Source organism: Lucilia sericata, unplaced genomic scaffold (genome assembly GCF_015586225.1).
Source record: "Lucilia sericata isolate MDLA Ls3-8-SP2 unplaced genomic scaffold, ASM1558622v1 Contig002789F_arrow, whole genome shotgun sequence".
NCBI classification, from domain to species: Eukaryota; Metazoa; Arthropoda; class Insecta; order Diptera; family Calliphoridae; genus Lucilia; species Lucilia sericata.
The window spans coordinates 8173-34259 of NW_023996493.1; the positions used below are offsets into that span (position 1 = coordinate 8173).

The 26087-nt window shown below is 29.8% G+C and overlaps 6 protein-coding genes across 6 annotated transcripts; 4 read left to right on the forward strand and 2 right to left on the reverse strand.

Annotated features, from left to right (window-relative positions):
- Positions 1–220: 220 nt before the first annotated feature.
- On the forward strand, positions 221–15470 carry LOC119614316 (D-glucuronyl C5-epimerase B). Its single transcript, XM_037970455.1, has 5 exons — positions 221–879; positions 10372–10914; positions 10979–11131; positions 11205–11998; positions 13783–15470. Exons 1-5 carry the CDS (start codon positions 604–606, stop codon positions 14147–14149), a joined length of 2133 nt encoding a protein of 710 aa, XP_037826383.1. The 5' UTR covers positions 221–603; the 3' UTR covers positions 14150–15470.
- On the forward strand, positions 2861–4071 carry LOC119614317. Its single transcript, XM_037970456.1, has 3 exons — positions 2861–3645; positions 3710–3851; positions 3933–4071. Exons 1-3 carry the CDS (start codon positions 3436–3438, stop codon positions 4052–4054), a joined length of 474 nt encoding a protein of 157 aa, XP_037826384.1. The 5' UTR covers positions 2861–3435; the 3' UTR covers positions 4055–4071.
- A 3095-nt stretch (positions 15471–18565) lies between the features above and the next one.
- LOC119614314 (coenzyme Q-binding protein COQ10, mitochondrial) lies at positions 18566–20785 on the reverse strand. Its single transcript, XM_037970453.1, has 3 exons — positions 20551–20785; positions 20289–20381; positions 18566–19359 (listed from the first exon to the last, which is right to left on the reverse strand). Exons 1-3 carry the CDS (start codon positions 20613–20615, stop codon positions 18906–18908), a joined length of 612 nt encoding a protein of 203 aa, XP_037826381.1. The 5' UTR covers positions 20616–20785; the 3' UTR covers positions 18566–18905.
- A 141-nt stretch (positions 20786–20926) lies between these two features.
- Positions 20927–23248, forward strand: LOC119614313 (uncharacterized aarF domain-containing protein kinase 5-like). Its single transcript, XM_037970450.1, is given in 9 exon segments — positions 20927–21056; positions 21130–21747; positions 21820–21895; positions 21898–22064; positions 22117–22249; positions 22252–22281; positions 22349–22700; positions 22758–22922; positions 22986–23248. Coding segments are annotated over 9 exon segments (1677 nt in total). The 5' UTR covers positions 20927–21041; the 3' UTR covers positions 23107–23248.
- On the reverse strand, positions 23211–23896 carry LOC119614315 (UPF0545 protein C22orf39 homolog). Its single transcript, XM_037970454.1, has 2 exons — positions 23727–23896; positions 23211–23668 (listed from the first exon to the last, which is right to left on the reverse strand). Exons 1-2 carry the CDS (start codon positions 23784–23786, stop codon positions 23279–23281), a joined length of 450 nt encoding a protein of 149 aa, XP_037826382.1. The 5' UTR covers positions 23787–23896; the 3' UTR covers positions 23211–23278.
- Positions 23897–24492: 596 nt separating this feature from the next.
- LOC119614312 (NADH dehydrogenase [ubiquinone] 1 alpha subcomplex subunit 8-like) lies at positions 24493–25355 on the forward strand (the record flags this gene model as incomplete). The annotated part of the gene is given in 5 exon segments (XM_037970449.1): positions 24493–24564; positions 24677–24833; positions 25026–25138; positions 25140–25200; positions 25266–25355. Coding segments are annotated over 4 exon segments (393 nt in total), but the record flags the coding sequence as incomplete, so codon positions are not given.
- Positions 25356–26087: the final 732 nt, after the last annotated feature.

Consider the following 26087-nt stretch of genomic DNA (forward strand, 5'->3'; position numbering starts at 1 on the left):
GTGAACCAAACTAACAAAGAATGTATTTGTTGATAAAAAATTAAAACATCAGAATATTCTAAATTTTATTAATGAAAAAAATCGGTAAATCTGGTAGTTCAAAAAATCGCTAGAACAGCTCAAATTCAAAACTTCTCGCTAAACTAGCATCAATATTTCACAACATGGCATAAAAATAACAACATTAACATCACTGATCCAAAACATAAACAAGATTGAAATGTCAAAATCATCTGCGATTTTTTCGGATGAGGAACACAGAAATTTTTTTGACGAAATTGGAAAAATACAGAATTTAAAAGCGAATATTTAAAAGAAAATCTTAAGTGCAAACAGTATTATTATTAAAATTAATTATTTATTTAATCATTATATGTGTGTGTGAATTGCAATTTAATATAATTACTTAAAGTAGCAAAATGTGTAAATTTTCACAAAAATTACAAAATTATGTATAATACAAAACAACAAAAACAACAATATACAAATATTAGTTTAATTGTGCGTGTGTAACATTTTCTTTTGCTTTTTTACCAATATTGAGTTTAAAAATTTCCAAAAGTAATTGATTATTGTTTTATATCAAAACAACATTTGCAACGAATGTCGCAAAATTATAATTTATACGAGTCTCAAGCACAAGATGTTAATAGTGATCAAACCTCCTTGGTAGCTGCTTTAATGAGCCACCCTACCAGCATCAATAAAGATACAACTATAACCAGCTGTAGTTCTTCTACTCGGACAACGCATTCCATTAAAAATAGCCACAACTACAACGATAACAATATCAGTAACGGCAGCAGCAACAACACTAATACGACACATAAGAAGAGCCTAATTAACCCTGCTCTAGTTAAACGCAAGTATTATTCAAAGGTAAGTTCAATTCTATGGAATTTTAATTTTCTTTATTAGATTTTGTGTGTGTGTGCGTTTTATTTATAAATCCCCTTATTTTATTCATTGATGTCAAAAAGGTCTTTGCTAGCGTTACTTTATTCAACTACCTGCTTTATTTTAGATATCTGATGCATTTTTGTTGTTTTTTAATCTTATAAAGGGTGTTCCTTTTGTAAGAACATAAATACGCACATACACACCTGTCACGCAGAATATTTAGGGTTATAATTAATCCAGTTAGAGTTAATATGAAAACTGATATGAACTAATTGATTGTACATATTTTGCAATGCAATGCCTTAACGAGACATTTACAATTCTTAGTAAATGTATTAAGTAGATACTTACAATTAAGTGTGAAATTTTGTAAAAATATTTTTGAAATATTCTTGGAAAATAAGGATTTCTGAACGTCGAATATAACGATTGTTTTATATTTCCTTTATTGAATAAATAATAATCTTGTCAAGTTTCTACTTTCTTGACACCCCCGTTTAGGGCCAATTTCAATTTACGACCATTTAAACACAAATTTAAAAAATAAAAAATTTTGATTTTTAATATACTTAAAAATACACCCTTTATTAATGGGAAATCCCAAAACAAGAATGACATAAGAATTTATATGAGAAAAACGAGGATCGGCACGAAGAAAACAATAAAATTAACATAATACGTATTTAAAAAACGTACGAGGGTCACGTTTAGAGTGACCTAAATACATAAAAAATAATAGTAATTTATATATATTTTATAATATAGAATTTTATCAAAGAAATATGTGGCGATCACAATGGGTTAGTAGAGGCCTCTCAAACGAGTTAGTTAGTTAGTTAGTTAGTTAGTTAGTTAGTTAGTTAGTCAGTTAGTTAGTTAGTTAGTTAGTTAGTTAGTTAGTTAGTTAGTTAGTTAGTAGTTAGTTAGTTAGTTAGTTAGTTAGTTAGTTAGTTAGTTAGTTAGTTAGTTAGTTAGTTAGTTAGTTAGTTAGTTAGTTAGTTAGTTAGTTAGTTAGTTAGTTAGTTAGTTAGTTAGTTAGTTAGTTAGTTAGTTAGTAGTTAGTTAGTTAGTTAGTTAGTTAGTTAGTTAGTTAGTTAGTTAGTTAGTTAGTTAGTTAGTTAGTTAGTAGTTAGTTAGTTAGTTAGTTAGTTAGTTAGTTAGTTAGTTAGTTAGTTAGTTAGTTAGTTAGTTAGTTAGTAGTTAGTTAGTTAGTTAGTTAGTTAGTTAGTTAGTTAGTTAGTTAGTTAGTAGTTAGTTAGTTAGTTAGTAGTTAGTTAGTAGTTAGTTAGTTAGTTAGTAGTTAGTTAGTTAGTTAGTTAGTTAGTTAGTTAGTTAGTTAGTTAGTTAGTTAGTTAGTTAGTTAGTTAGTTAGTTAGTTAGTTAGTTAGTTAGTTAGTTAGTTAGTTAGTTAGTTAGTTAGTTAGTTAGTTAGTTAGTTAGTTAGTTAGTTAGTTAGTTAGTAGTTAGTAGTTAGTTAGTTAGTTAGTTAGTTAGTTAGTTAGTTAGTTAGTTAGTTAGTTAGTTAGTTAGTTAGTTAGTTAGTTAGTTAGTAGTTAGTTAGTTAGTTAGTAGTAGTAGTTAGTTAGTTAGTTAGTTAGTTAGTTATTTAGTTAGTTAGTTAGTAGTTAGTTAGTTAGTTAGTTAGTTAGTTAGTTAGTTAGAGTTAGTTAGTTAGTTAGTTAGTTAGTTAGTTAGTTAGTAGTTAGTTAGTTAGTTAGTAGTAGTTAGTTAGTTAGTTAGTTAGTTAGTTAGTTAGTAGTAGTTAGTTAGTTAGTTAGTTAGTTAGTTAGTTAGTAGTTAGTTAGTTAGTTAGTTAGTTAGTTAGTTAGTTAGTTAGTTAGTTAGTTAGTTAGTTAGTTAGTTAGTAGTTAGCTCCCATATAAGGTCCACTTCCGAAAATTAATTCACCGAACAGTTCTGCGCAATTCTCGTAGCGAAAACCAAATTTATATTTCCAAAATTTATAAAAAACTAATTTCCATAAATCGGAGATTTGTAGATGAAAGATTTTTTAAAATTCGACATAGCCGGAGAACAACATGTTCCTTCAATTAACAAAATTCATTAAGAAATTAATCATTAATTACTAAAATAAAATCATCGATCAACTATAAAACAAGCCCTCGCATTTTATAGATTTGTATTTCCAGTCACGGAAAAACAATAAAAATACGTACGATTTTTAGTATATTTATATATAAAAAATGAAATCATAGAACAATTGTACCTGAACTTGAAAAAAATCAACAATTCTATTTGCCCCAATGTATTTATTACCTTATAGTACCAACACAAATAAGTAATTTATTTTGCTCTCATTTTATGGAATTATAATGTTTACACTTGGTACTTATACGTAAAATAAAAATACACATATGGCAATGAAAATCAGCTTTATTTATTCACTTACAAATGTTTATTTCTTTTTCCTAAATTTTAATCTTCTTTCCATTTAATTACACTTTCATTTCGATTATAAATATTATAGTTTTTTATCTTGCCCAGTAGACTTGTAATCAGAATTGTGTAAAAGTTATGAAATATTGCAATAGTTCAGTGTTTGGTTTAGCTATTGCTAGTTTAAGTGTAATTTTTTATATTATTGGTGGCATATTTTTTATTATATTGCTAAATAATACGCAAAAGAATTTGCAAAATAACAGCACTACTTTGCCAATAATATATCTAGTGATATGTTTGGTTATGTCTATAGTTTCCAGTCTACTTATTTTTGGCATAGTTAAGGTAAAGTTTGATGATTTATGCGGAAATGTTATGGAAATTTTAAATTATTATTTTATAATTGTAGAAACATCATTTATTGATGATTCCATGGATTATATTTGCTATTATAGGGATTATATGTGATGTTATATATCTAATTGTTATATTAACAGTTGCCAAGGGAGAACATCAGCTATTGGATGCTGTTGCCTATTTAATTGGTATAGGTAATTATTAGTTACATGATATTATTCTTTTACTAGTTGTTTAAAAAACCTAATTATTTTTTTAATTTACTTATTAAACAGCTCTACAAATATTTATTTTCCGCCACATTTATATGTTATACAAAGATATACGTTTAAAGTTTATTATTCAACAAGAACATGAAATCATATGGAGAAATAATCAACAATTGACAGAGTATTAAACAAAAAAAAAAAAAAATACCCAAAAGAAATACTGTCACGTATAGTTTAGCTATTATAATAATAATTAATTTATTTTATTTAATAACAATGTCTGTTTAAACCATTACGTATAATGTTATTTCACCCCCCATTATAGTCTCTCTGTACATTATTAATATTAATATTTAAAATTATAATAACCACATTTGTTGTAGTTTTTAATTGTGTTAAATTTTATGCTTTTTTGTCTGTCTTGTATAGACTTAATATTGGAATGTAATTATACATATTCTTATATACATACATACCAAAATTATTGTACATATTTAGTTTACTAAAAAGAAAACATCTGCTTTTTTTTAAATAAAACATTTTTTTATTATTAGACAAACTATTAACAAGGTCATGTGTATAGTTTTTTTGGTGTTAGAAATATGTTGAATATGTTGTGGAGTTCAATTTGAATTTACATATTAAAATTAAAAGATTTTTAGGCAGAATATGTAGATAATTTAAATTGCATTTCTATTTTCTATGTTGTGAATTGTGAGAGAATTTAAAAATTAAGTAAAATAGGAAATTCATTGGTTATTTTAGGAAACAATATTGAAAAATATAAAAAAGTGAAATACTTTCTACACTTCTTAGTAAGACCAAACAACAAACTCTGAATGGGGACGTGAGAATAGAGTCGACTTTAACACCCGCAAGACTCAATGTTTTGTCTTAACGCACAAACGCACGTCAGATCATGGGTGGTGGAAATATTGTTTTGGGCATGAGAATACAGCGTGACGTCCACAGAACTGAACACATTTTTTAAGTATCGAAAAAAGCATTAAAGTGTCTCGGTTTTCAAAAACGGTCTAAGTCGTTCTATCTCTAATTTTTACACTACTTATATGAGTCGAAGCTACAAAATCTATTTTGGCACTAATCGGCCGCTTACAGGAGAGAGTGAAGATATTTATCGGTAGAAGTAGGGTATTCTACTTTACTGATTCTCTAGAGCACCGTCGCTATATGGCGTGTGTTTCACTAAAATACGTGATCTTGTGTCTGATAAACGCATGTTTATATATGTGGAATAAACTTCCAGTAGAGGTCTTTCCTTTCACTTACGATATAGGAAAATTTAAGTCGAGTGTTCACAAACACTACTCCCCATATCCTCCCTCCCTTAATCTATTTTCCTAGTTACATAACAATGCACTCCATGAGTGGGGGTCATCATCTGAGTAAAGGTCCTAAGGAAAAAAATTATAACTATAATGAATTTTGTAAAAAAGTCGAACATGACTTTTTTCCGAACCATTTTTCGTATATATTAGGTATGGATTCACACTACCTTAGCGCCATGTATGTATATATGGCTTTCTAGTCGATTCAGCTGGTGGGCCGCACTTCATTTACTTCTAACTTATGAGAAGACTTGAGAACATACAGTTATATGAAGATGCTCAAAGATGTGACTCTCTTGATATTACATGTGCCATTAGTAGTACACCTCAAGCGAACTTGAACATCATTCTATACTTGTTTCCAATAGAACATTACATTGATACATCTCTGATACCGATTTAAAAAGATCCTACAGACTTACTAGAGCTCTGGAAAGCGACGGAACTTGCACGAAATTGTACCTATCTGGGGTCGCTCAAGGCAATTTATGTCAATAGACAAGCTGCCCTTAGATTGTAGAAATGCTCTTAGGGAAATTATGAAACTGTGTGAATTCGTTGGGTGTCAGGACACTGCAATCTACATAGTAATGAGATTGCGGACGCACGAGCAAGAATAGGTTCTAACATGAAATAATGAAAAGGACAGGATGTGGACAGATAGATTTTGAGGGATGCGTGATGGTGATTTTAAACGGGACTCTCTCAGTAAGTGCGATAATAATATGCCGGAATCTAGGTTGAAATGAAATAGGTTCATGACGTCTTAGTATAGTCATATAGTTTAGTCTATAGTCTAGTCTATAGTTTAGTCTATATCTATTTCTATGTTTAGTCTATAGTCTAGTCTATAGTTCTAGTATAGTCTAGTCTATAGTCTAGTCTATAGTTCTAGTCTATAGTCTAGTCTATAGTTAGTCTATAGTCTAGTCTATAGTTCTTAGTTCTATAGTCTAGTCTATGTCTAGTCTATGTCTAGTCTATAGTCTAGTCTATAGTCAGGTCTATAGTCTAGTTATAGTCTAGTCTATAGTCTAGTCTATAGTTAGTCTATAGTTAGTCTATAGTCTATAGTCAAGTCTATAGTCTAGTCTATATTCTAGTCTATAGTCTAGTCTATAGTCTAGTCTATAGTCTAGTCTATAGTCTATAGTCTAGTCTATAGTCTAGTCTATAGTCTAGTCTATAGTCTAGTCTATAGTCTAGTCTATAGTCTAGTCTATAGTCTAGTCTATAGTCTAGTCTATAGTCTAGTCTATAGTCTAGTCTATAGTCTAGTCTATAGTCTATAGTCTAGTCTATAGTCTAGTCTATAGTCTATAGTCTAGTCTATAGTCTAGTCTATAGTCTAGTCTATAGTCTAGTCTATAGTCTAGTCTATAGTCTAGTCTATAGTCTAGTCTATAGTCTAGTCTATAGTCTAGTCTATAGTCTAGTCTATAGTCTAGTCTATAGTCTAGTCTATAGTCTAGTCTATAGTCTAGTCTATAGTCTAGTCTATAGTCTAGTCTATAGTCTAGTCTATAGTCTAGTCTATAGTCTAGTCTATAGTCTAGTCTATAGTCTAGTCTATAGTCTAGTCTATAGTCTAGTCTATAGTCTAGTCTATAGTCTAGTCTATAGTCTAGTCTATAGTCTAGTCTATAGTCTAGTCTATAGTCTAGTCTATAGTCTAGTCTATAGTCTAGTCTATAGTCTAGTCTATAGTCTAGTCTATAGTCTAGTCTATAGTCTAGTCTATAGTCTAGTCTATAGTCTAGTCTATAGTCTAGTCTATAGTCTAGTCTATAGTCTAGTCTATAGTCTAGTCTATAGTCTAGTCTATAGTCTATATAGTCTAGTCTATAGTCTAGTCTATAGTCTAGTCTATAGTCTAGTCTATAGTCTAGTCTATAGTCTAGTCTATAGTCTAGTCTATAGTCTAGTCTATAGTCTAGTCTATAGTCTAGTCTATAGTGTAGTCTATAGTCTAGTCTATAGTCTAGTCTATAATCTAGTCTATAGTGTAGTCTATAGTCTAGTCTATAGTCTAGTCTATAGTCTAGTCTATAGTCTAGTCTATAGTCTAGTCTATAGTGTAGTCTATAGTCTAGTCTATAGTCTAGTCTATAGTCTAGTCTATAGTCTAGTCTATAGTCTAGTCTATAGTCTAGTCTATAGTCTAGTCTATAGTCTAGTCTATAGTCTAGTCTATAGTCTAGTCTATAGTCTAGTCTATAGTCTAGTCTATAGTCTAGTCTATAGTCTAGTCTATAGTCTAGTCTATAGTCTAGTCTATAGTGTAGTCTATAGTCTAGTCTATAGTCTAGTCTATAGTCTAGGCTATAGTCTAGTCTATGGTCTAGTCTATAGTCTAGGCTATAGTCTAGGCTATAGTCTAGGCTATAGTCTAGGCTATAGTCTAGTCTATAGTCTAGTCTATAGTCTAGTCTATAGTCTAGTCTAGTCTATAGTCTAGTCTATAGTCTAGTCTATAGTCTAGTCTATAGTCTAGTCTAGTCTAGTCTATAGTCTAGTCTATAGTCTAGTCTATAGTCTAGTATAGTCTAGTCTATAGTCTAGTCTAGTCAAGTCTATAGTCCAGTCTATAGTCTAGTCTATAGTCTAGTCTATAGTCTAGTCTATAGTCTAGTCTATAGTCTAGTCTATAGTCTATAGTCTAGTCTATAGTCTAGTCTATAGTCTAGTCTATAGTCTAGTCTATAGTCTAGTCTATAGTCTAGTCTATAGTCTAGTCTATAGTCTAGTCTATAGTCTAGTCTATAGTCTAGTCTATAGTCAAGTCTATAGTCCAGTCTATAGTCTAGTCTATAGTCTAGTCTATAGTCTAGTCTATAGTCTATAGTCTAGTCTATAGTCTAGTCTATAGTCTAGTCTATAGTCTATAGTCTAGTCTATAGTCTAGTCTATAGTCTAGTCTATAGTCTAGTCTATAGTCTAGTCTATAGTCTAGTCTATAGTCTAGTCTATAGTCTAGTCTATAGTCTAGTCTATAGTCTAGTCTATAGTCTAGTCTATAGTCTAGTCTATAGTCTAGTCTATAGTCTAGTCTATAGTCTAGTCTATAGTCTATCGTCTAGTCTATAGTCTGTCTATAGTCTAGTCTATAGTCTAGTCTATAGTCTAGTCTATAGTCTAAGTCTATAGTCTATAGTCTAGTCTATAGTCTAGTCTATAGTCTATAGTTCTAGTCTATAGTCTAGTCTATAGTCTAGTCTATAGTCTAGTCTATAGTCTAGTCTATAATCTAGTCTATTAGTCTAGTCTATAGTCTAGTCTATAGTTAGTCTATAGGTGTCTATAGTATAGTCTATAGTCTAGTCTATAGTCTAGTCCTATAATCTAGTCATAGTGTAGTCTATAGTCTAGTCTATAGTCTAGTCTATAGTCTAGTCTATAGTCTAGTCTCTATAGTGTAGTCTATAGTCTAGTCTATAGTCTAGTCTATAGTCTAGGCTATAGTCTAGTCTATGGCTAGTCTATAGTCTATAGTCTAGTCTATAGTCTATAGTCTAGTCTATAGTCATAGCTTTTAGTCTATAGTCTAGTCTAGTCTATAGTCTATAAGTCTAGTCTATAGTCTAGTCTATAGTCTAGTCTATAGTCTGTCTATAGTCTAGTCTATAGTCTAGTCTATAGTCTAGTCTATAGCTAGGTCTAGTAATCTAGTCTATAGTCTAGTCTATAGTCTAGTCTATAGTCTAGTCTATAGTGTAGTCTATAGTCTAGTCTATAGTCTAGTCTATAGTCTAGTCTATAGTCTAGTCTATAATCTAGTCTATAGTGTAGTCTATAGTGTAGTCTATAGTCTAGTCTATAGTCTAGTCTATAGTCTAGTCTATAGTCTAGTCTATAGTCTAGTCTATAGTCTAGTTTATAGTGTAGTCTATAGTCTAGTCTATAGTCTAGTCTATAGTCTAGGCTATAGTCTAGTCTATGGTCTAGTCTATAGTCTAGGCTATAGTCTAGGCTATAGTCTAGTCTATAGTCTAGTCTATAGTCTAGTCTATAGTCTAGACTATAGTCCTGTCTATAGTCTAGTCAGATTGTCTTAAACTTTGTATTTTAGGGAACTAAGTTGAAACCATTTCTAAAAATTCGTTCTCTTTATCTGATCTACGACGATAATCACAGTTTACCTCAAGGTCTCCGAGTGGAATTGTACTTTATTATGGTATTCTAACGTAACCCTTGGTCAATTTTACTTGATTTTATGGAATCTAGTACCTAGAAATTTACAAAAATTTTTATTTTAAATATATTTAATATGAAATTAATTATAAAGCTTTTTAAGAAAACTTGTGTATTATGTTTTAAAGATACCCTACTTTTTACTTTATCTAATCAAATTTCTTTTGAAATTTTTCTAAAACCAACCTCGTATAATATTGAGCATATATTTTGAGATATAAATTTTTAGTTTATGGTATTGTATGTAATTATTTTATAACCTTTTAACAGAAACACAAACACACTATTATTCTTCTCTTTCAAATATTATGACCCTTTCTTGTCTTTATTTATGTGTAATAATTGACTTGGTTTGACTAGCTGGCTACCTGTTAAAAAAATCCAAAATTGTTAATCATCCTAAATACACACACACACAAACAAGAGCCGAGGAGATATGTGCAAGACAGATAAACAGGAATGAAGAAGATTAGAATACTACAGATTCAATTTGGAAAATATACCGAACGCATAACTAATAGTATTTTAATTACTTCTTGACCACAGTTTTCTCTCTGGGGTTCAACGAAACTATTTTGCATAAATATGTTAGTCTACTATCAACAACATTCCAACTTAGATGTTAAAACGAGTGTAACAAATTTAATTTGAGAGAAGAAAAAAAAAAAAAACAAGTTTATAAAGTGAAAACTTTATTAGTTATTTTAAAAGGAAAATTATCATTACATGATTAACAAGTATGCAATCTCGACACCTTCATCAACATTTTCAAACAAACACCACATAATCAATATACAATATTTCTTTTTTTATTATATTTCAATATAAAAGTGATAATGACACTGATAACAGTAAAATTAAAAATAAAATTAATAAACAAACCAACCAAGCGTGCAAAGTGTTTGACTTAATTTTTATTAACTTTTTATATATTTGTATTCATTTCTTCGTTTCTTCTCTTACAGCGTGAACCGATTTTCTTCTTTATCATGCGCTTAAATTTAAAAGCTGTCCTCCTGCTACTCACCGTTGCCGTGGTGGTTATAACCTGTGCCGTTTATATGCGTTGTGCTGAATTTACTTTTCCCCATGATTTGGTCAAAAGATGGGATCGCAAATTGTATGCCGTTGGCGGCAATAGTGACTTACTTAATAATAATTTAGGCGAAGGTGGTGGAGGAGGAGGAGTGGGTGTGGATGGTGATGTTAGTGACTTAACACCCCTGCAAGATATAGAGTGCCTAATTAATCAAGAATATACAATACGTTGTAAACGTGATGAAGAAGATCATGAGATCTATGTACCATTTTCATTTATACGTAATTATTTTGATATTTCGGGATCGATGAGTAATCCCTCCTCACCACAAGCTATAGAGGGTAATAATGATGTACAAGTGCCAGCAGCCAAGTTCATGTGGATGCATAGTACGGCAAAAATAAATTTACCCAAGGGTAAATATGATCCCCGGGGATTGTTTATGTATTTTGAAAATTATAATGTAGAGGTAAGTAGAATGAAAAATGTCATATTTTTTTTTAAATATTAATTTTCTTAATTTCTTGTTTTAGGTACGTGATCGTGTTAAATGTATAAGTGCGGCCGATGGTGTACCCATTAGTACACAATGGGAAAAGCGCGGCTATTTTTATCCCACACAAATAGCCCAGTTTGCTTTGTCACACTATAGCAAGAATCTTACAGAACCAGAGCCTAGAATAAGAGTATGTTTTATTTTAGTTTAAAGATTAATTTAAAATTTATTAATAAAATTATTTTCTTTTATCTCATTATTAGATTCTTGAAAATGCCGATAATATGCTAAATACTTGGTCTATACCAAAAGGCAGTAATCTTACACGCAAATGGCATCCGAAATTCAACTCATCTGTTATACAATATGAAACTGCCATAGATTTTGATAGCGCTATAACACTTAATAATATAGATCAAACTTTGGACTTAGTTTTAAATATAGATTTATTGCTTATTACCAATAGCAGCAGTCTAATGGTGACGGTAGAAAATCACGAAACAAAACGTACTTATCGTGTTCACTATATACCAGCCGATCTGCTGTTAAGTGTACAAGATGAGAATATTTACTATGGCCTCAGTGTACAGGCCCTTAATAAATGGCGCCATTTAACGCGCGATCTTCATATCGATGTTCAAAAGGGCCTGGCAATGGAGAGTCCCAAAAAGTCTGGCATTAAAATTAAACGTTCAGAATTACGTATTGTGTCGATATCTTTAATGGGTATTGGTTTCTTTGACAATATTACTTTGTCGACGTATAATCATTTGGCACATTTCTACGATGCTGCCGAATGGTTTGTTAATAATCAAGATCTACGTACTGGTGGCTGGCCCAATCCAGTGAGACGTAGTTTAAATGGATTTGCTGAATTGAGATCCGGTTGGTTGTCTGCCATGGGTCAGGGTCATGCTATATCAGTATTGGCGAGAGCCTATTGGCATTCGGGCGGTGATAAAAGGTACTTAAAAGCGGCGTCATTAGGTTTGAAGCCTTATCGGGTATTATCGAAAGATGGTGGTGTGCTGGCACAGTTTATGGATAAATATTATTGGTAAGTAGGAAATTAGTTTGTAAATTTTTAAGTTCGAAAACGAAAAAATGATATTTTTATGCATTGTCATCCTTAAAGATTGTTTTAACAGCTTTTAAAAATTTTCGATCTTATGTTCAAATTTTCGTAATAATTTTTTTTTTTTAATTTTCGAACATAAGTTCAAATTTTATTTAATCCTAATAATATTCAGAATTTACATTTAAAATTCTTTGAAATTCGTTAAAATTTTTAAAAAATTTTCGAACATAAGTTCAAATTTTATTTGATATTAATAATATTTTGAATTTACATTCGAAATTCCTGAAAATTTTGAAATAATTTTAAAAACTCTTTGAATTGGAAAATATAAAATATTCGAATCGATTAAAATTATATTTGTATGTATTGTCATGCTTTTAAGATTAAACTTTTAAAACTTTTCGAATATAAGTTTAAATTTTCAAAATTTAAAAAAAAAAATGTTTAAAAACATTTTCGAACATAAGTTCATATGATATTTAAGCTCTAAAAGCATATATTTTGAAATTACACTGAAAATATTTTAAATTCAGGAAAATTTTGAAAATTTACAAAAATTTTAAGTTCGAAATTGAAAAATATAAAAATATTGGTGTCGAATAAAACTTAAATTATATTTTTAAATATTGTTATGATTTAGAGGTTATTTTAACAGCTTTTAAAACTTTTCGAACAGTTCAAATTTTCGAAAACTCAAAAAAATATTTAAAAACATTTTCGAACATAAGTTAAAATTTTATTTAAGCTCTAAATGCTTATATTTTAAAATTACTTTGAAAATAATTTTAAATCCATGAAAATTTTGAAATTGTTTTGAAAATTTTTAAGTTCGAAATAGAAAAATATAAAAATAGGTATCGAATAAAACTAAAATTATATTTTTATATAATGTCATGCTGTACACATTATTTTAACAGCTTTTAAAACTTTTCGAACATAAGTTCGAATTTTCAAAAACTCTAAAAATGTTTAAAAACATTTTCGAACATAAGTTAAAATTTTATTTACCTCTAATAAAAGCTTATATTTTGAAATTACTTCGAAATCCACTTTTAAATCCATGAAAATTATGAAATTACTTTGAACATTTTTAAGTTCGAAATTGTAAAATGTAAAAAAATTTTGCCTCACATAAAACTAAAATCATATTTTTATGAATTGTCAGGCTTTTAACAATTTTAAAAGTTGTTAATAGCTATTAAAACTTTTCGAACATAAGTTCGAAAATTCGAAATTTAAAAAAAAATATTAATATTAAATGAAAAAATTGCCTTAAATAAAATATGATTATTAAAGGACTTTCCTACTTTGACAAAAATTTATCTAATATAAGTTCGAATTTTCGAAATTTAAAAAAATAACTACGAAACTGATTTCGAACTGTATTTTCGAATTTTTAATATGAATTATAGATATTTTTAACAGCCTTTAAAATATTTCGAACTAAATTTCGAAAAAATTTCGCACAACAGAAAATTTTCGAATATAATTTGGAACAATATTTTTAAAGGTTTGACATGATTTATAGTTTTATATAACAACAATTTTTGATTTTTTCTAAATCCTCATAAACTGGATATTGTTTTAAAAACTTTAAAAAATGTCTTCGAATTTAAGTTCGAACAGAATTTTCAAATTTTAAAAATGAATTCTAAATTATTTGAACAAAGCGAGAACAGGCTTATAATTTAATTCCGAATTTAGTTCCTAAGATTTCACAGATCCATAAACATTTTGTTAACGTCTATTACCACTCTTTACAGGTATGAAGAATATCCTACAACTCCAGCTTCGTTTGTTTTAAATGGCTTCATTTACTCCCTATTGGGTTTATATGATCTTAATTCTACGGCTCCCTCAAATATTGCCAATGAAGCTGGTAAACTTTTCAATCAGGGCATGATATCCCTTAAGAAAATGTTACTTCTATACGATACTGGCTCTGGTACTAGTTACGATTTGCGACATTTAAGTTTAGGCGTTGCGCCAAATTTAGCACGTTGGGATTATCATGCTACGCATGTTAATCAATTGCTACTCTTGGCCACAATCGATTCGGATCCAATTATATCACAGACTGCCGAACGTTGGAAGGGTTATATGTTTGGTAAACGAGCTAAACACAATTGAGTATGTCTGAGACCGGGGAGCAATACTGTACGCCGTTGCCATAAATATAAGCGCACAAAAGAAACTCCCTTGGTTTCGCGATAAAAACTACTGTGACAGCTACTACCACACTGGTTTACTAAAACTACTAGTACTCCTCTTCCTTTAAAAGAAAAGAAAAAAACAAAACAAAACAAACATTGAAATGAAAATGTTAGAAAAATAAGTGATATTTGCACATTTGAACTTAAGTATTGTTATTTATTTTTGTACTTTGAAAACAAATCGAAACAGAAAAAAATTTAACTTTCCTAAAGTGAATTTTTTTTTTAATTTAATTTTTTATTTTAGAATTTATGATGAAATCTATGTTCTTGTCTTTTTATATAAATAAGTATAATACCAAGAATACTGTTATAAACAGTATTTAAAAAAAATCTTTATTAGTATTAATTAACATTTTTTTGTTTGTATTTTTTTTTTTATTTTTTTATATATATTTTATACATTTATGTATAGTTTATTTTTTTTTTATTTATGTATATTTTTATTTATATCTTTTGAAGTATAATTTCGTCTGTATTTACTAATGTATTTGGTGCTGTTTTTTTAGTTTTATATTTTTATTTTATTCTCTGCTTAATGATAAAAAACAATGTACGTACCTTTTTATAAACTTATATACACGAATAGTAACAAGATTTTCTTTTTTTAATATTATTATTATTTTTGCCATTTACATTTTTACTATTAACGAAAACAAAAACTATAACTTTTCAATACTTTAGCTTTAACTCTAATAAGTCTAAATTATGGAAATTTTTTGTAATAAAAAAATGTATACCTACAGGTTTTTGAAAAACCTACAAACATATTTATTAATATCTATAAAAAAACTAAACTGTATTTTCACAGTATCAATTGCAAAACGACAAAAGAAAAATAACTATTAAACTTAAATGAGATAAAAGAAAACATATAGAAAACTGTTTTTAAGAGATTTTTTATACGGATTTTAAAAAACTACACCATTTATACATGCTATAGGAAAGACCTTTGAAGTTCTTTTAGTGAATTTTAGTTAACGCTGTTTTTATCTTCTCTGCGAATGCCCTGCTCTAGCCGGTAAAGAAACAGTTTCCTTGACAATTTCTTCATATCCAACTTTGGTAAGATATCTGGGTCAAAACTTAATGATCTACAGAGATTTCTAAAGACTACGTGACGGATCAAATACTACATGTGGCGAGTGGAGTAGTGCTGTTAATACGGACTCTATTTGATGTTAGTGCGCAGTGAACTACTACAATAACTAAACAATTTTTTGAGGGATAATAGACTAGACTAGACTATAGACTAGACTATAGACTAGACTATAGACTAGACTATAGACTAGACTATAGACTAGACTATAGACTAGAGTATAGACTAGACTATAGACTAGACTATGGACTAGACTATAGACTAGACTATAGACTAGACTATAGACAAGACTATAGACTAGACTATAGACTAGACTATAGACAAGACTATAGACTAGACTATAGACTAGACTATAGACTAGAATATAGACTAGACTATAGACTAGACTATAGACTAGACTATAGACTAGACTATAGACTAGACTATAGACTAGACTATAGACTAGACTATAGACTAGACTATAGACTAGACTATAGACTAGACTATAGACTAGACTATAGACTAGACTATAGACTAGACTATAGACTAGACTATAGACTAGACTATAGACTAGACTATAGACTAGACTATAGACTAGACTATAGACTAGACTATAGACTAGACTATAGACTAGACTATAGACTAGACTATAGACTATAGACTAGACTATAGACTAGACTATAGACTAGACTATAGACTAGACTATAGACTAGACTATAGACTAGACTATAGACTAGACTATAGACTAGACTATAGACTAGACTATAGACTAGACTATAGACTAGACTATAGACTAGACTATAGACTAGACTATAGACTAGACTATAGACTAGACTATAGACTAGACTATAGACTAGACTATAGACTAGACTATAGACTAGACTATAGACTAGACTATAGACTAGACTATAGACTAGACTATAGACTAGACTATAGACTAGACTATAGACTAGACTATAGACTAGACTATAGACTAGACTATAGACTAGACTATAGACTAGACTATAGACTAGACTATAGACTAGACTATAGACTAGACTATAGACTAGACTATAGACTAGACTATAGACTAGACTATAGACTAGGACTATAGACTAGACTATAGACTAGACTATAGACTAGACTATAGACTAGACTATAGACTAGACTATAGACTAGACTATAGACTAGACTATAGACTAGACTATAGACTAGACTATAGACTAGACTATAGACTAGACTATAGACTAGAACTATAGACTAGACTATAGACTAGACTATAGACTAGACTATAGACTAGACTATAGACTAGACTATAGACTAGACTATAGACTAGACTATAGACTAGACTATAGACTAGACTATAGACTAGACTATAGACTAGACTATAGACTAGACTAAAGACTAGACTATAGACTAAAGACTAGACTATAGACTAGACTATAGACTAGACTATAGACTAGACTATAGACTAGACTATAGACTAGACTAAAGACTAGACTAAAGACAAGACTATAGACTAGACTATAGACTAGACTATAGACTAGACTAAAGACAAGACTATAGACTAGACTATAGACTAGACTATAGACTAGACTATAGACTAGACTATAGACTAGACTATAGACTATATTATAGACTAGACTATTGACTAGACTATAGACTAGACTATAGACTATAACTAGGCTATCGGATTGTCCTATAGACTGGACTATGGACTAGACTATAGACTACTCTGTAGCCTACATGCTGGTCTATTAACTACTATGTGGACTACTTATCAAAAGTTTATAAATTGGAAAAAGATTCTATGTAGACCGATTCTCATTAAATTTGACAGAGATTTCAGTTCCTAAAGAACTTGTTTAATCCGAATTGCATACATATTTTCGTAATTCAGACTTTCGCTCGTCATTTCCGTTTCGCATATGGGTAATCAGATCTCAGCCTTCCAAAGTTTTACGTTTCACTCCTGCTCCTTAGTGGTATAATACTGTTAAGAGGTGTAACTTAAACATCAAACAAATAATTTGATGTATTGTGAATACAAAAAAAAAAAATAAATTTCAAGAAAATCGGAAATATGTATTTGAAACTGTTGCAAAAACTATACTATAAAGGTAGTTATAGTGAACCTAACCCAGTCGATTTCATATGTAGTAAATTTTTTTGAATTTTTTATTGTATCCAACTGGGTATTATGCGTTTGTGCTGATGTTTGTAATATTGGTCGTATACCCACCTTAAAGTATACCAATCGGCTCAGAATCACTTTCTGAGTCGATTTAGCTATGTCCGTACGTTCGTCTATCTGTGTGTACATGTAAAGCTTGTGCTCATGCCAGAGGTGATAAGATAATTAGATGAAATTTGACACATATACTTCTTTTGACACAATGACAAGGCCTATTGGAATTGGTTAAAATCGGTCCATTATTTCGCCTAGTCCCCATACAATCGTTCGAACAATACGTTTAGAAATTACAGAACTAAATATTTTTCTTTAAGTTTTATCTATCCTCACAGAGAACCGCCTGGGTTGAATTCAAAAACACGTCATGTTTTTTTATGTTTTGTTAGCGGATGTATAAGTTTCCGAATAGACCGAACAAAAAAAATTTAGCCTTTATTTACATGATGGTTCTAAACTGTTCCAAATTTATATTATCTGTTTTTAAAAAATGGTGTAGTTTTTACTATTTAAAATCTTTAACTAAAAGATTTGTTTAATAAATTGTTTGTTCATATCAAATCATTTTCTACTTTTTTTTTAAACTATAGAAAGCTTAAAACTTTTCTATTCCTATTTAATTTTTTTTCTATAATTTTTAATTAAAGCACATTTATAATATATTAAAAAAAAACAAAAACTTAAATTCGTTGTTAAATGCTGTGTAGTTTTTATTGTAGTTACGTAATGAAACGTTTCAGTAGTTAACGTTAAAAAAATAATAATCTTTTAATACATATATTATATGAAACTAAATTAATTGTAATACTAATTATAAAAAGAAAAAAAATTAAGGAATTTTAGAACAATAAAATAAATTTTGTAGAAATTATAAAACAAGAAAATGAAAAACCCAACAGAAAAAGAAAACCGATGAAATAAAAACTAATTATATATAACGAATTTTCTAAACTCTAAAATAAGGTGGTTTGATTTTGAAACACTTTATTAAACAATATTGTGGATTGATGTGGTTTCTAAAAATCATCAAGGTAAATATTCAAATTTAAAATTATTAAAAAATTATAAACACAAATTTATTTTTGTTACAATTTATTTTTATTTGGTTACAGCAGTTATTAACAATTTATTTTTTTATAAATTAAAAAAAGAAACTCTCTCGTACAGTCTTTGGTCATCATTTATTTGTAGTTTTTTATTTGAAAAAAAAAAAAAATTGCGGCGGTTTTAATTTGTATATTTATAAAAACATATAAAATTTAAAAATGTATTATTTAACTTAAAAAAACATAAAAAATATTTAAAAACAAAACACTGTAATATCTCGTTACATTATTAAACAAATTATTTTAATTCTTTAATTCTTAAATTGTGAATACTCCTATTCAAAGTAGACTTTTAAAACTAAAAAAAATTCTTTTAAGGTCAGGATCGTCTTGAAGTTAAAATGTGTGATTTGATGGAAGCATCTCCGAAACGTTTTTTAGCCTCAGTTATAAAAGCATTTTCCATTTGATCACATATCAAATCAAAGAATAAATTTGCTATATTACTATGCAGTAAAGATTTAAATTCAAACGAAACTTTGAAATCCAATACACAAGACTGTGGTATATCTTTTAAACCGGGACTAAAGCGCCATTCGTTTAGTAAATAATTGAAGAGGCGTCCATCTTTGCATTCGGACGTCACTAAGTTTGGATATTTTAATGTAACATTTGAGGTATAGATTTCGTTAAGTGGTGGAAAGCCTACAATAAGATCCGCTTTAAAACCGTTCGAATGTTCACTATGGACATGGGATTTTTTCACGTATGGCACGAATTTATAATAGTTTTTAACATCGGAGACCACAGAGTACATTTCATCCATAGAATAGCTGAAAAGACAGGAGTAAAGTAATAAAAAATATGTATATATTAAGATTTGACTATATTCCAGACTATAAAATTGACTACAGACTATACTATAAACCAGATTATAGACTTTACTTTAAACTGAACTATATTTTATACTATAGACTAAACTAGAATAAACTATTGATTAGACTATATACTTTAAAATAGTCTATAGACCAGATTAGAATCTATAGTCTAAACTATAGACTGGACTATAAACAAGACTATAGTCTAAACTATAGATAGAACTATAAACAAGACTATAGACTAGATTAGAGATTAGACTATAGCCTAGATTAAATACTAGACTATAGTTTAAACTATAGACTAAACTTTAGACTAGACTATACTATACTAGATAGACTAGATAGAGAATAGACTACAATATAGACTAGACTAGACTGTAGGCTAGACTACAGACTAGACAATAGAGTAGACAATAGACTAGACTTTAGGCTAGACTATAGACTAGACTATAGACTAGACAATAGACTAGACTATAGATTAGACAATAGACTAGACTACAGATCAATAGACTAGACTATAGATTAGACAATAGACTAGACTATAGGCTAGACTATACTTATTACTGCATGGACTGGACTATAGGTATATATTACATTTAGCCCACTCGGTTGAGTCCATTCAAATTAATAGATTCCCTGCCCCTTAGCATAAAAGAATTTCTCGGTTATCAATCTCCGTAGACTATTATTCATAGTTACCCAGAACAAAAACATCCAAATCCCACACAATTGTGTACCGCATAATATTTGATGACGTTTTAAACTTTTTCTATCATTTCGCGAAAAATATAAATTACAATTGGATGAAAAAATTCCTGAATAGTACCAATCTTAAACATACCACTATATATGTATACACTTACAACATTTAATTTTCCACTCACCCAATTAGTTCCTTCTTATAATAGCCACGATTTTTGTTGGTAATATTACCAAAAGTAAACAAACTCTGCCTGGAGTTGTAGTCTCGTGTAATGCTGAAAAGAAAAATGTTGTAGCACGCTTTATTAGCAATTATTATAATACATAATAATTACATTTCCTTCTAACCTTGACCATGGTCCATACCATTGCCAGTTTAAGGTTATGTAATGTAAATATTTATGAAAATTGGGAGGAATGTAATATTCCCATTTGATAACTTACATTATGCTGCATGATTTACATAAAATATTATGACTGAATCGGGGCGAAGTTAATGTTTTTAGCATAGCTAAGATTTACTTATATTACTAATATTCTATTTAATAATTAAAATAAAACTTATTAAATGTTTTGATTTTTACACAAATAATTATAAACAAATAACAACACAGACACTTTTTTTATTTTTGTATAACAAATTTTCTTTCGTACACCTTTACTCACATCACTAATAATTTAGCAAGTAATCGTCTAGAGAAGACAGCTGTCTTTTGTTTACATTTGCAAAACTGTTACACCACAGCTGTTGCAGATAATTGTTGTGTTATTGTTGTTGTTATTGTTGTTGTGTTGATATTTTTTGTGATAAAAACAAGAAAAAGAACTAAATAATTAACAATTAACTATGTATTATTAAAAAGTGATTATTTTATTATTAATTTTTGAAGAACTTAATGTTAATTTGGCAATTTTATTAATTATTAAAACAAAATATGATTTTAAGCAAAGTGAGTTTGTGTTAAACAGAATCTTATATAATGAATTACGGTATAAATTAATAAATTAAAATTTATTTTTTAGTTAAATCTATCTACTAATGGTAAGCTACAATCATTAAATCGTGCTTACCGTTTTACAACAAGAACATTTAAACGACAACCACGTAATCATTATGATAACGCCGCCAAACCTAGACGCGTACCTTTTGTTCCGATCACTTTTGTGACAGCTTTTACTGGCTTTATAGCATACGATGGTTTGATCAATGATTTTACCTATTCAGGGGCTTCCATACGTTTTATGCGTTCCGTTAAGACTGCTTCTCTCATAGCTTTCGACTATTTACTATTGGATGAAAGTGATCCTAATTATGATGACAATATTAATGAAGTACATCAAAGAAGTGCTAATCGTTTACTAGAAACATGTTTATTAAATGGTGGCCTTTATATAAAAGTGGGTCAGGGGTTTGCTGCCATAAATCATATATTGCCCAAAGAATATACAAGTACTTTGATGAAACTACAAGATAAATGTTTGCCCACCAGTAAGGAAGATGTTTTGAAAGTGTTTAAAGAAGTTTTTGGCCACGAGCCGGAATATTTTTATTCCGAATTTGATTACACGCCCAAGGCAGCGGCAAGTATTGCTCAGGTTTTTAAGGCCAAACTTAAAAATGGTCAAGATGTGGCTGTAAAGGTAAGAAATATGGCAAATAACAAAAAATCATAAAATATTTTTTTAAGTCTTCATTTTTGTTGCAATTTTTAGGTCCAATATAGTGATTTACAAAAACGTTTTGTTAGCGATTTGGGCACTATTATCCTACTTCATGATGTTATAGAATTCTTTTTAAAAGTTATAATTTCGGTTGGATATTGCGAGATGTACGCAAAAACTTAGTGCAAGAATTAAATTTCATTAACGAGGGTAAAAACTTGGAAAGATGTGCAAATGACTTGAAACAATTTAAATTTGTGCATATACCAAAAGTCTATTGGCCGGAGACAAGAACGGTAAGTTGTGTTGCTATTGAAATGACCAGAAATTTAACATAATTTATTTTAGAGAGTTTTAACATTGGAATGGATAGATGGTATCAAAATTGGTGATGTGGAAAAACTCAAGAACAATCATTTAAATCTAAAAGATGTTGACAAGAAACTATTTCAAATGTTTGCCGAGCAAATATTCAGTTCTGGCTTGTGCATGCTGATCCACATGCCAGTAATAGTAAGTGGCAAATACTAAATTAAAGAAAACAAATGGAATCTAATATAACTTTAAAATTTATATTTAGTTTTTGTGCGTAAAAGTGGTAAAACTGGTAAAGCTGAAATTGTACTCCTAGATCATGGTTTATATGAGGAATTGCCCGCCAACGTTAGAGCACCTTTATGTGAATTCTGGGAAGCTACCGTTTTACGTGATGAAAAGGCTATGGCAAAGGCAGCCCATAAGTTGGGTATAAAAGATCATATGAAATTTGCCGAAGTTTTATTTCAACAACCCATACGTATACATGGTGGCACTATTAAAACAAAATTAAATGAAGAGGACATTAAGTATATGCAAATGATTGCACAAAAAAATTTTGAATTAATAATGTCCACTCTAAAGGAAATGCCCCGCAATATGTTATTTGTCGTCCGGTATTTATTTGCTTGCATATTTTTTTTTAAACAAATATTAATTTATTTTAATTACAGAAATCTGAATACGGTTAGAGCTATTGGTCGTATGCATGGAGATGTAGTAGATAGACCTCGTGTAATGGCCCACCATGCACAAAAATGTATATACAAGAATTACAACTCCTTTAGAGGTTATTTTGTGTGGCTGTTTCGTAGATTGTATTTTGAATATTCTTTGTGGTAAATTACTTGAATTAAAATTAGTTGTAATGTGAGTTTAAATTTATTTTCATTAATTTTCAGGACATATTCCTTTAGACGTTCCTGCTTAAGTTTATATTTAAATGTTTTATATAAACTTGGTAGAGCTCCCGCCTCAGCTAGTACTATATTAAACAGCCTTAATCCTCAAACTGCTCAATAATTAAACGTGTTGTTTTTGCTTTTTGTACTATACCTAAGTTAAAAAGATTTACGAGGCTATTGTTTTACGTACGTTATGTTTGTAAATAATTAAACATAAATAAATTTTGTTGTGGGTTTGTATTTTTGTAGAAAACCTGAAAGTGTTCTTTTTATTTTTTTACTTTACTACATTATCGAACAATAAGATTTTCATCTTGCGCGGGAACTTTTCCTTCCATTTCCAATTGCTTTAATTGCAAGTAGGAATTTTCATTTTTCTTTTCCATCCATTCTGGCAAAGGTTTAGACCAGTCTTCTGGCGGTGACTTTCTCTTCTCCCATACAGTATTCGCATAGTGACCATGAAAACGTTTTAAACGGCGTTCTTCTTCGCTTTTAATGACAGCAACACCAGCATCTACATCATTACCATTCGAATCACGATATTTTACACAATTGTTGTAATCCGTTTGCCATTGTGTGCAGTCTGTATTTTGTCCATTGATAAAATATTGATGGAATCGTGCTTTGAAACTAGTGCAATCATCATATTCGTCTTTGTATACCGCGCAGGGTCTTATCTGAAGGAAATATTATAAATTATATTGTTTTAAAGTCTACTTATTTTTTGGAACATACCGCCCATTCGTCTTTCAATATAGTTTGGTTATCATTGGCATTAATATCCTTTTCTGTCATAATTCCTGATATATTTTGGCAGTTATTTAACACTTTACTATTGTATTACTGCTAAATGGGAGAGGAAAATAGAACAGCAATGTTTACATTTTAAATGTAACAGCTGTTAGAGCTGCCAGAAATTGAAATAGTACTATATTACCAGATTGCAATATTTTACAACGTTAAAACTGAAATTGTAATATTTAAAATCAAATATACCATCCAAATCGGCTCAGATTTTTTATTTCTTTTCGTGCTTAGTACTTGTAACAAAAAGTCTATAACCGCTCATATAAAAGTGGCCGTAATTCGAAAAGTTACCCATATATGCACACAAGTGTGTACCATAAGCTTTCATTTGATACCTATAATGCATCCTTGTGAGTACATTTACTACATACTGGCATAATTTGAAATTCGAAGTTTGTAAACTGTATATTCCAAAATATGCGCCAAAACTGAAATTCACATTTCTCATATATTTAATAGTAAACATTTTGTTAGAAACATATTGACCTATACTTAGCTTATTTAACTGGTTTTATGTTTATAATTCGATAATTTGTTTAAAAAATATTTCAGAAATAGTAAAAAGTCATAAAACATTTAAAATAGTTTTTCTCAAAATGTCTTAAATGATCTTTATATTAATACTTTTATAACGGTAATCGATTTCGACGGCTACCAATATTAATGAGTGAGTACTCATTACTTTATTTCGCTAGTCAGGCAACTCTCACCTAATGTTATGACATTTCTAATAAAAAAATCTACAGCTGTTTTTCTAGTTCAGCTGGTAAGAACAAGCATTTAACAATTTTTTTCTTGGCACTTTCTTGGTAAAATCAAGAAAATTCTGTTAATTTACATTAAATCTCTAATATTTAGTTTATTTTCCATTCCAATAGTTATAAAAAGCTTGTGTAAAGCCCAAACATGGTGGTCACCAACGATACAAAGCTGCCCACAGAGGAGGAATTGACGGTTCAAGAATTGAATTTGTCTACCGCAGCTTTACGTGCCGGAGCCTTTCATTTGGGCAAAGCTTGCGAATTTCAGAATAATGTAAGTATTTTTCGATACATACTAATTATATAATTATGTTTTTAGTCTTAAACAAGAATTATTTTGGAATTTATAAGGATTTTAGCCTTAAAACCAAGTTATATAATTTTTGGTGTCTCGTAAAGACCTAACCTCAATATGGTTTGACAGCTTTTCATATAAAAGTTTGTTTATGTTTTTTTTTTCGAACAGGAATTCATGTTATGTCGCCAAGAATTAGATGATCCCAGAGCCTGTTTGAATGAGGGTAAGGCTGTGACCAGCTGTGCCATGGACTTTTCCGCAAAGTTAAGAAAAGCTGCCATGAGAATTCATGCAATATGCTACTTGCTTAGATAAATCAAGTGGCACTATGTCTTTTAGCCCAGTAAGTTCCGTTGGTATTTTAAATCAACCCCTTATATTTAAAAACTGTTATATTTTAATTTATAGCTGCCGCAGACACAAGGTGTGTTTGATAAGTGTGTTAAGGATACTTTGGACATTGATCGGCCAGATTACGGTTATTTCTCTAGAGCTAAGGTGAGTTTTTTTGTCGTAGTTTTTGATCGATATGATAAGATTAGGTTCAGCATCAACTGAGAATGAACTAGAACTGAACTAGAACTGAACTAGAACTGAACTAGAACTGAACTAGAACTGAACTAGAACTGAACTAGAACTGAACTAGAACTGAACTAGAACTGAACTAGAACTGAACTAGAACTGAACTAGAACTGAACTAGAACTGAACTAGAACTGAACTAGAACTGAACTAGAACTGAACTAGAACTGAACTAGAACTGAACTAGAACTGAACTAGAACTGAACTAGAACTGAACTAGAACTGAACTAGAACTGAACTAGAACTGAACTAGAACTGAACTAGAACTGAACTAGAACTGAAATAGAACTGAAATAAAAATAGAACTGAACTAGAACTGAACTAGAACTGAACTAGAACTGAACTAGAACTGAACTAGAAGAACTAGAACAGAACTAGAACAGAACTAGAACAGAACTAGAACAGAACTAGAACAGAACTAGAACAGAACTAGAACAGAACTAGAACAGAACTAGAACAGAACTAGAACAGAACTAGAACAGAACTAGACAGAACTAGAACAGAACTAGAACAGAACTAGAACAGAACTAGAACAGAACTAGAACAGAACTAGAACAGAACTAGAACAGAACTAGAACAGAACAGAACTAGAACAGAACTAGAACAGAACTAGAACAGAACTAGAACAGAACTAGAACAGAACTAGAACA

Excerpts from the sequence above, each read along its gene's own strand:
- LOC119614316 (XM_037970455.1), top strand. The coding sequence starts at position 604 with ATGTCGCAAAATTATAATTTATACGAGTCTCAAGCACAAGATGTTAAT. Across the intron at positions 11,132-11,204 it reads AACCAGAGCCTAGAATAAGA|ATTCTTGAAAATGCCGATAA; the intron begins GTATGTTTTATT and ends TCTCATTATTAG. Across the intron at positions 11,999-13,782 it reads TTTATGGATAAATATTATTG|GTATGAAGAATATCCTACAA; the intron begins GTAAGTAGGAAA and ends CACTCTTTACAG.
- LOC119614317 (XM_037970456.1), top strand. The coding sequence starts at position 3,436 with ATGAAATATTGCAATAGTTCAGTGTTTGGTTTAGCTATTGCTAGTTTA. Across the intron at positions 3,646-3,709 it reads TTATTTTTGGCATAGTTAAG|AAACATCATTTATTGATGAT; the intron begins GTAAAGTTTGAT and ends TTATAATTGTAG. Across the intron at positions 3,852-3,932 it reads TGCCTATTTAATTGGTATAG|CTCTACAAATATTTATTTTC; the intron begins GTAATTATTAGT and ends CTTATTAAACAG.
- LOC119614314 (XM_037970453.1), bottom strand. The coding sequence starts at position 20,615 with ATGCTAAAAACATTAACTTCGCCCCGATTCAGTCATAATATTTTATGT. Across the intron at positions 20,382-20,550 it reads TGTAAATCATGCAGCATAAT|CATTACACGAGACTACAACT; the intron begins GTAAGTTATCAA and ends TTTTCTTTTCAG. Across the intron at positions 19,360-20,288 it reads TATAAGAAGGAACTAATTGG|CTATTCTATGGATGAAATGT; the intron begins GTGAGTGGAAAA and ends CTGTCTTTTCAG.
- LOC119614315 (XM_037970454.1), bottom strand. The coding sequence starts at position 23,786 with ATGACAGAAAAGGATATTAATGCCAATGATAACCAAACTATATTGAAA. Across the intron at positions 23,669-23,726 it reads TATTGAAAGACGAATGGGCG|ATAAGACCCTGCGCGGTATA; the intron begins GTATGTTCCAAA and ends TATTTCCTTCAG.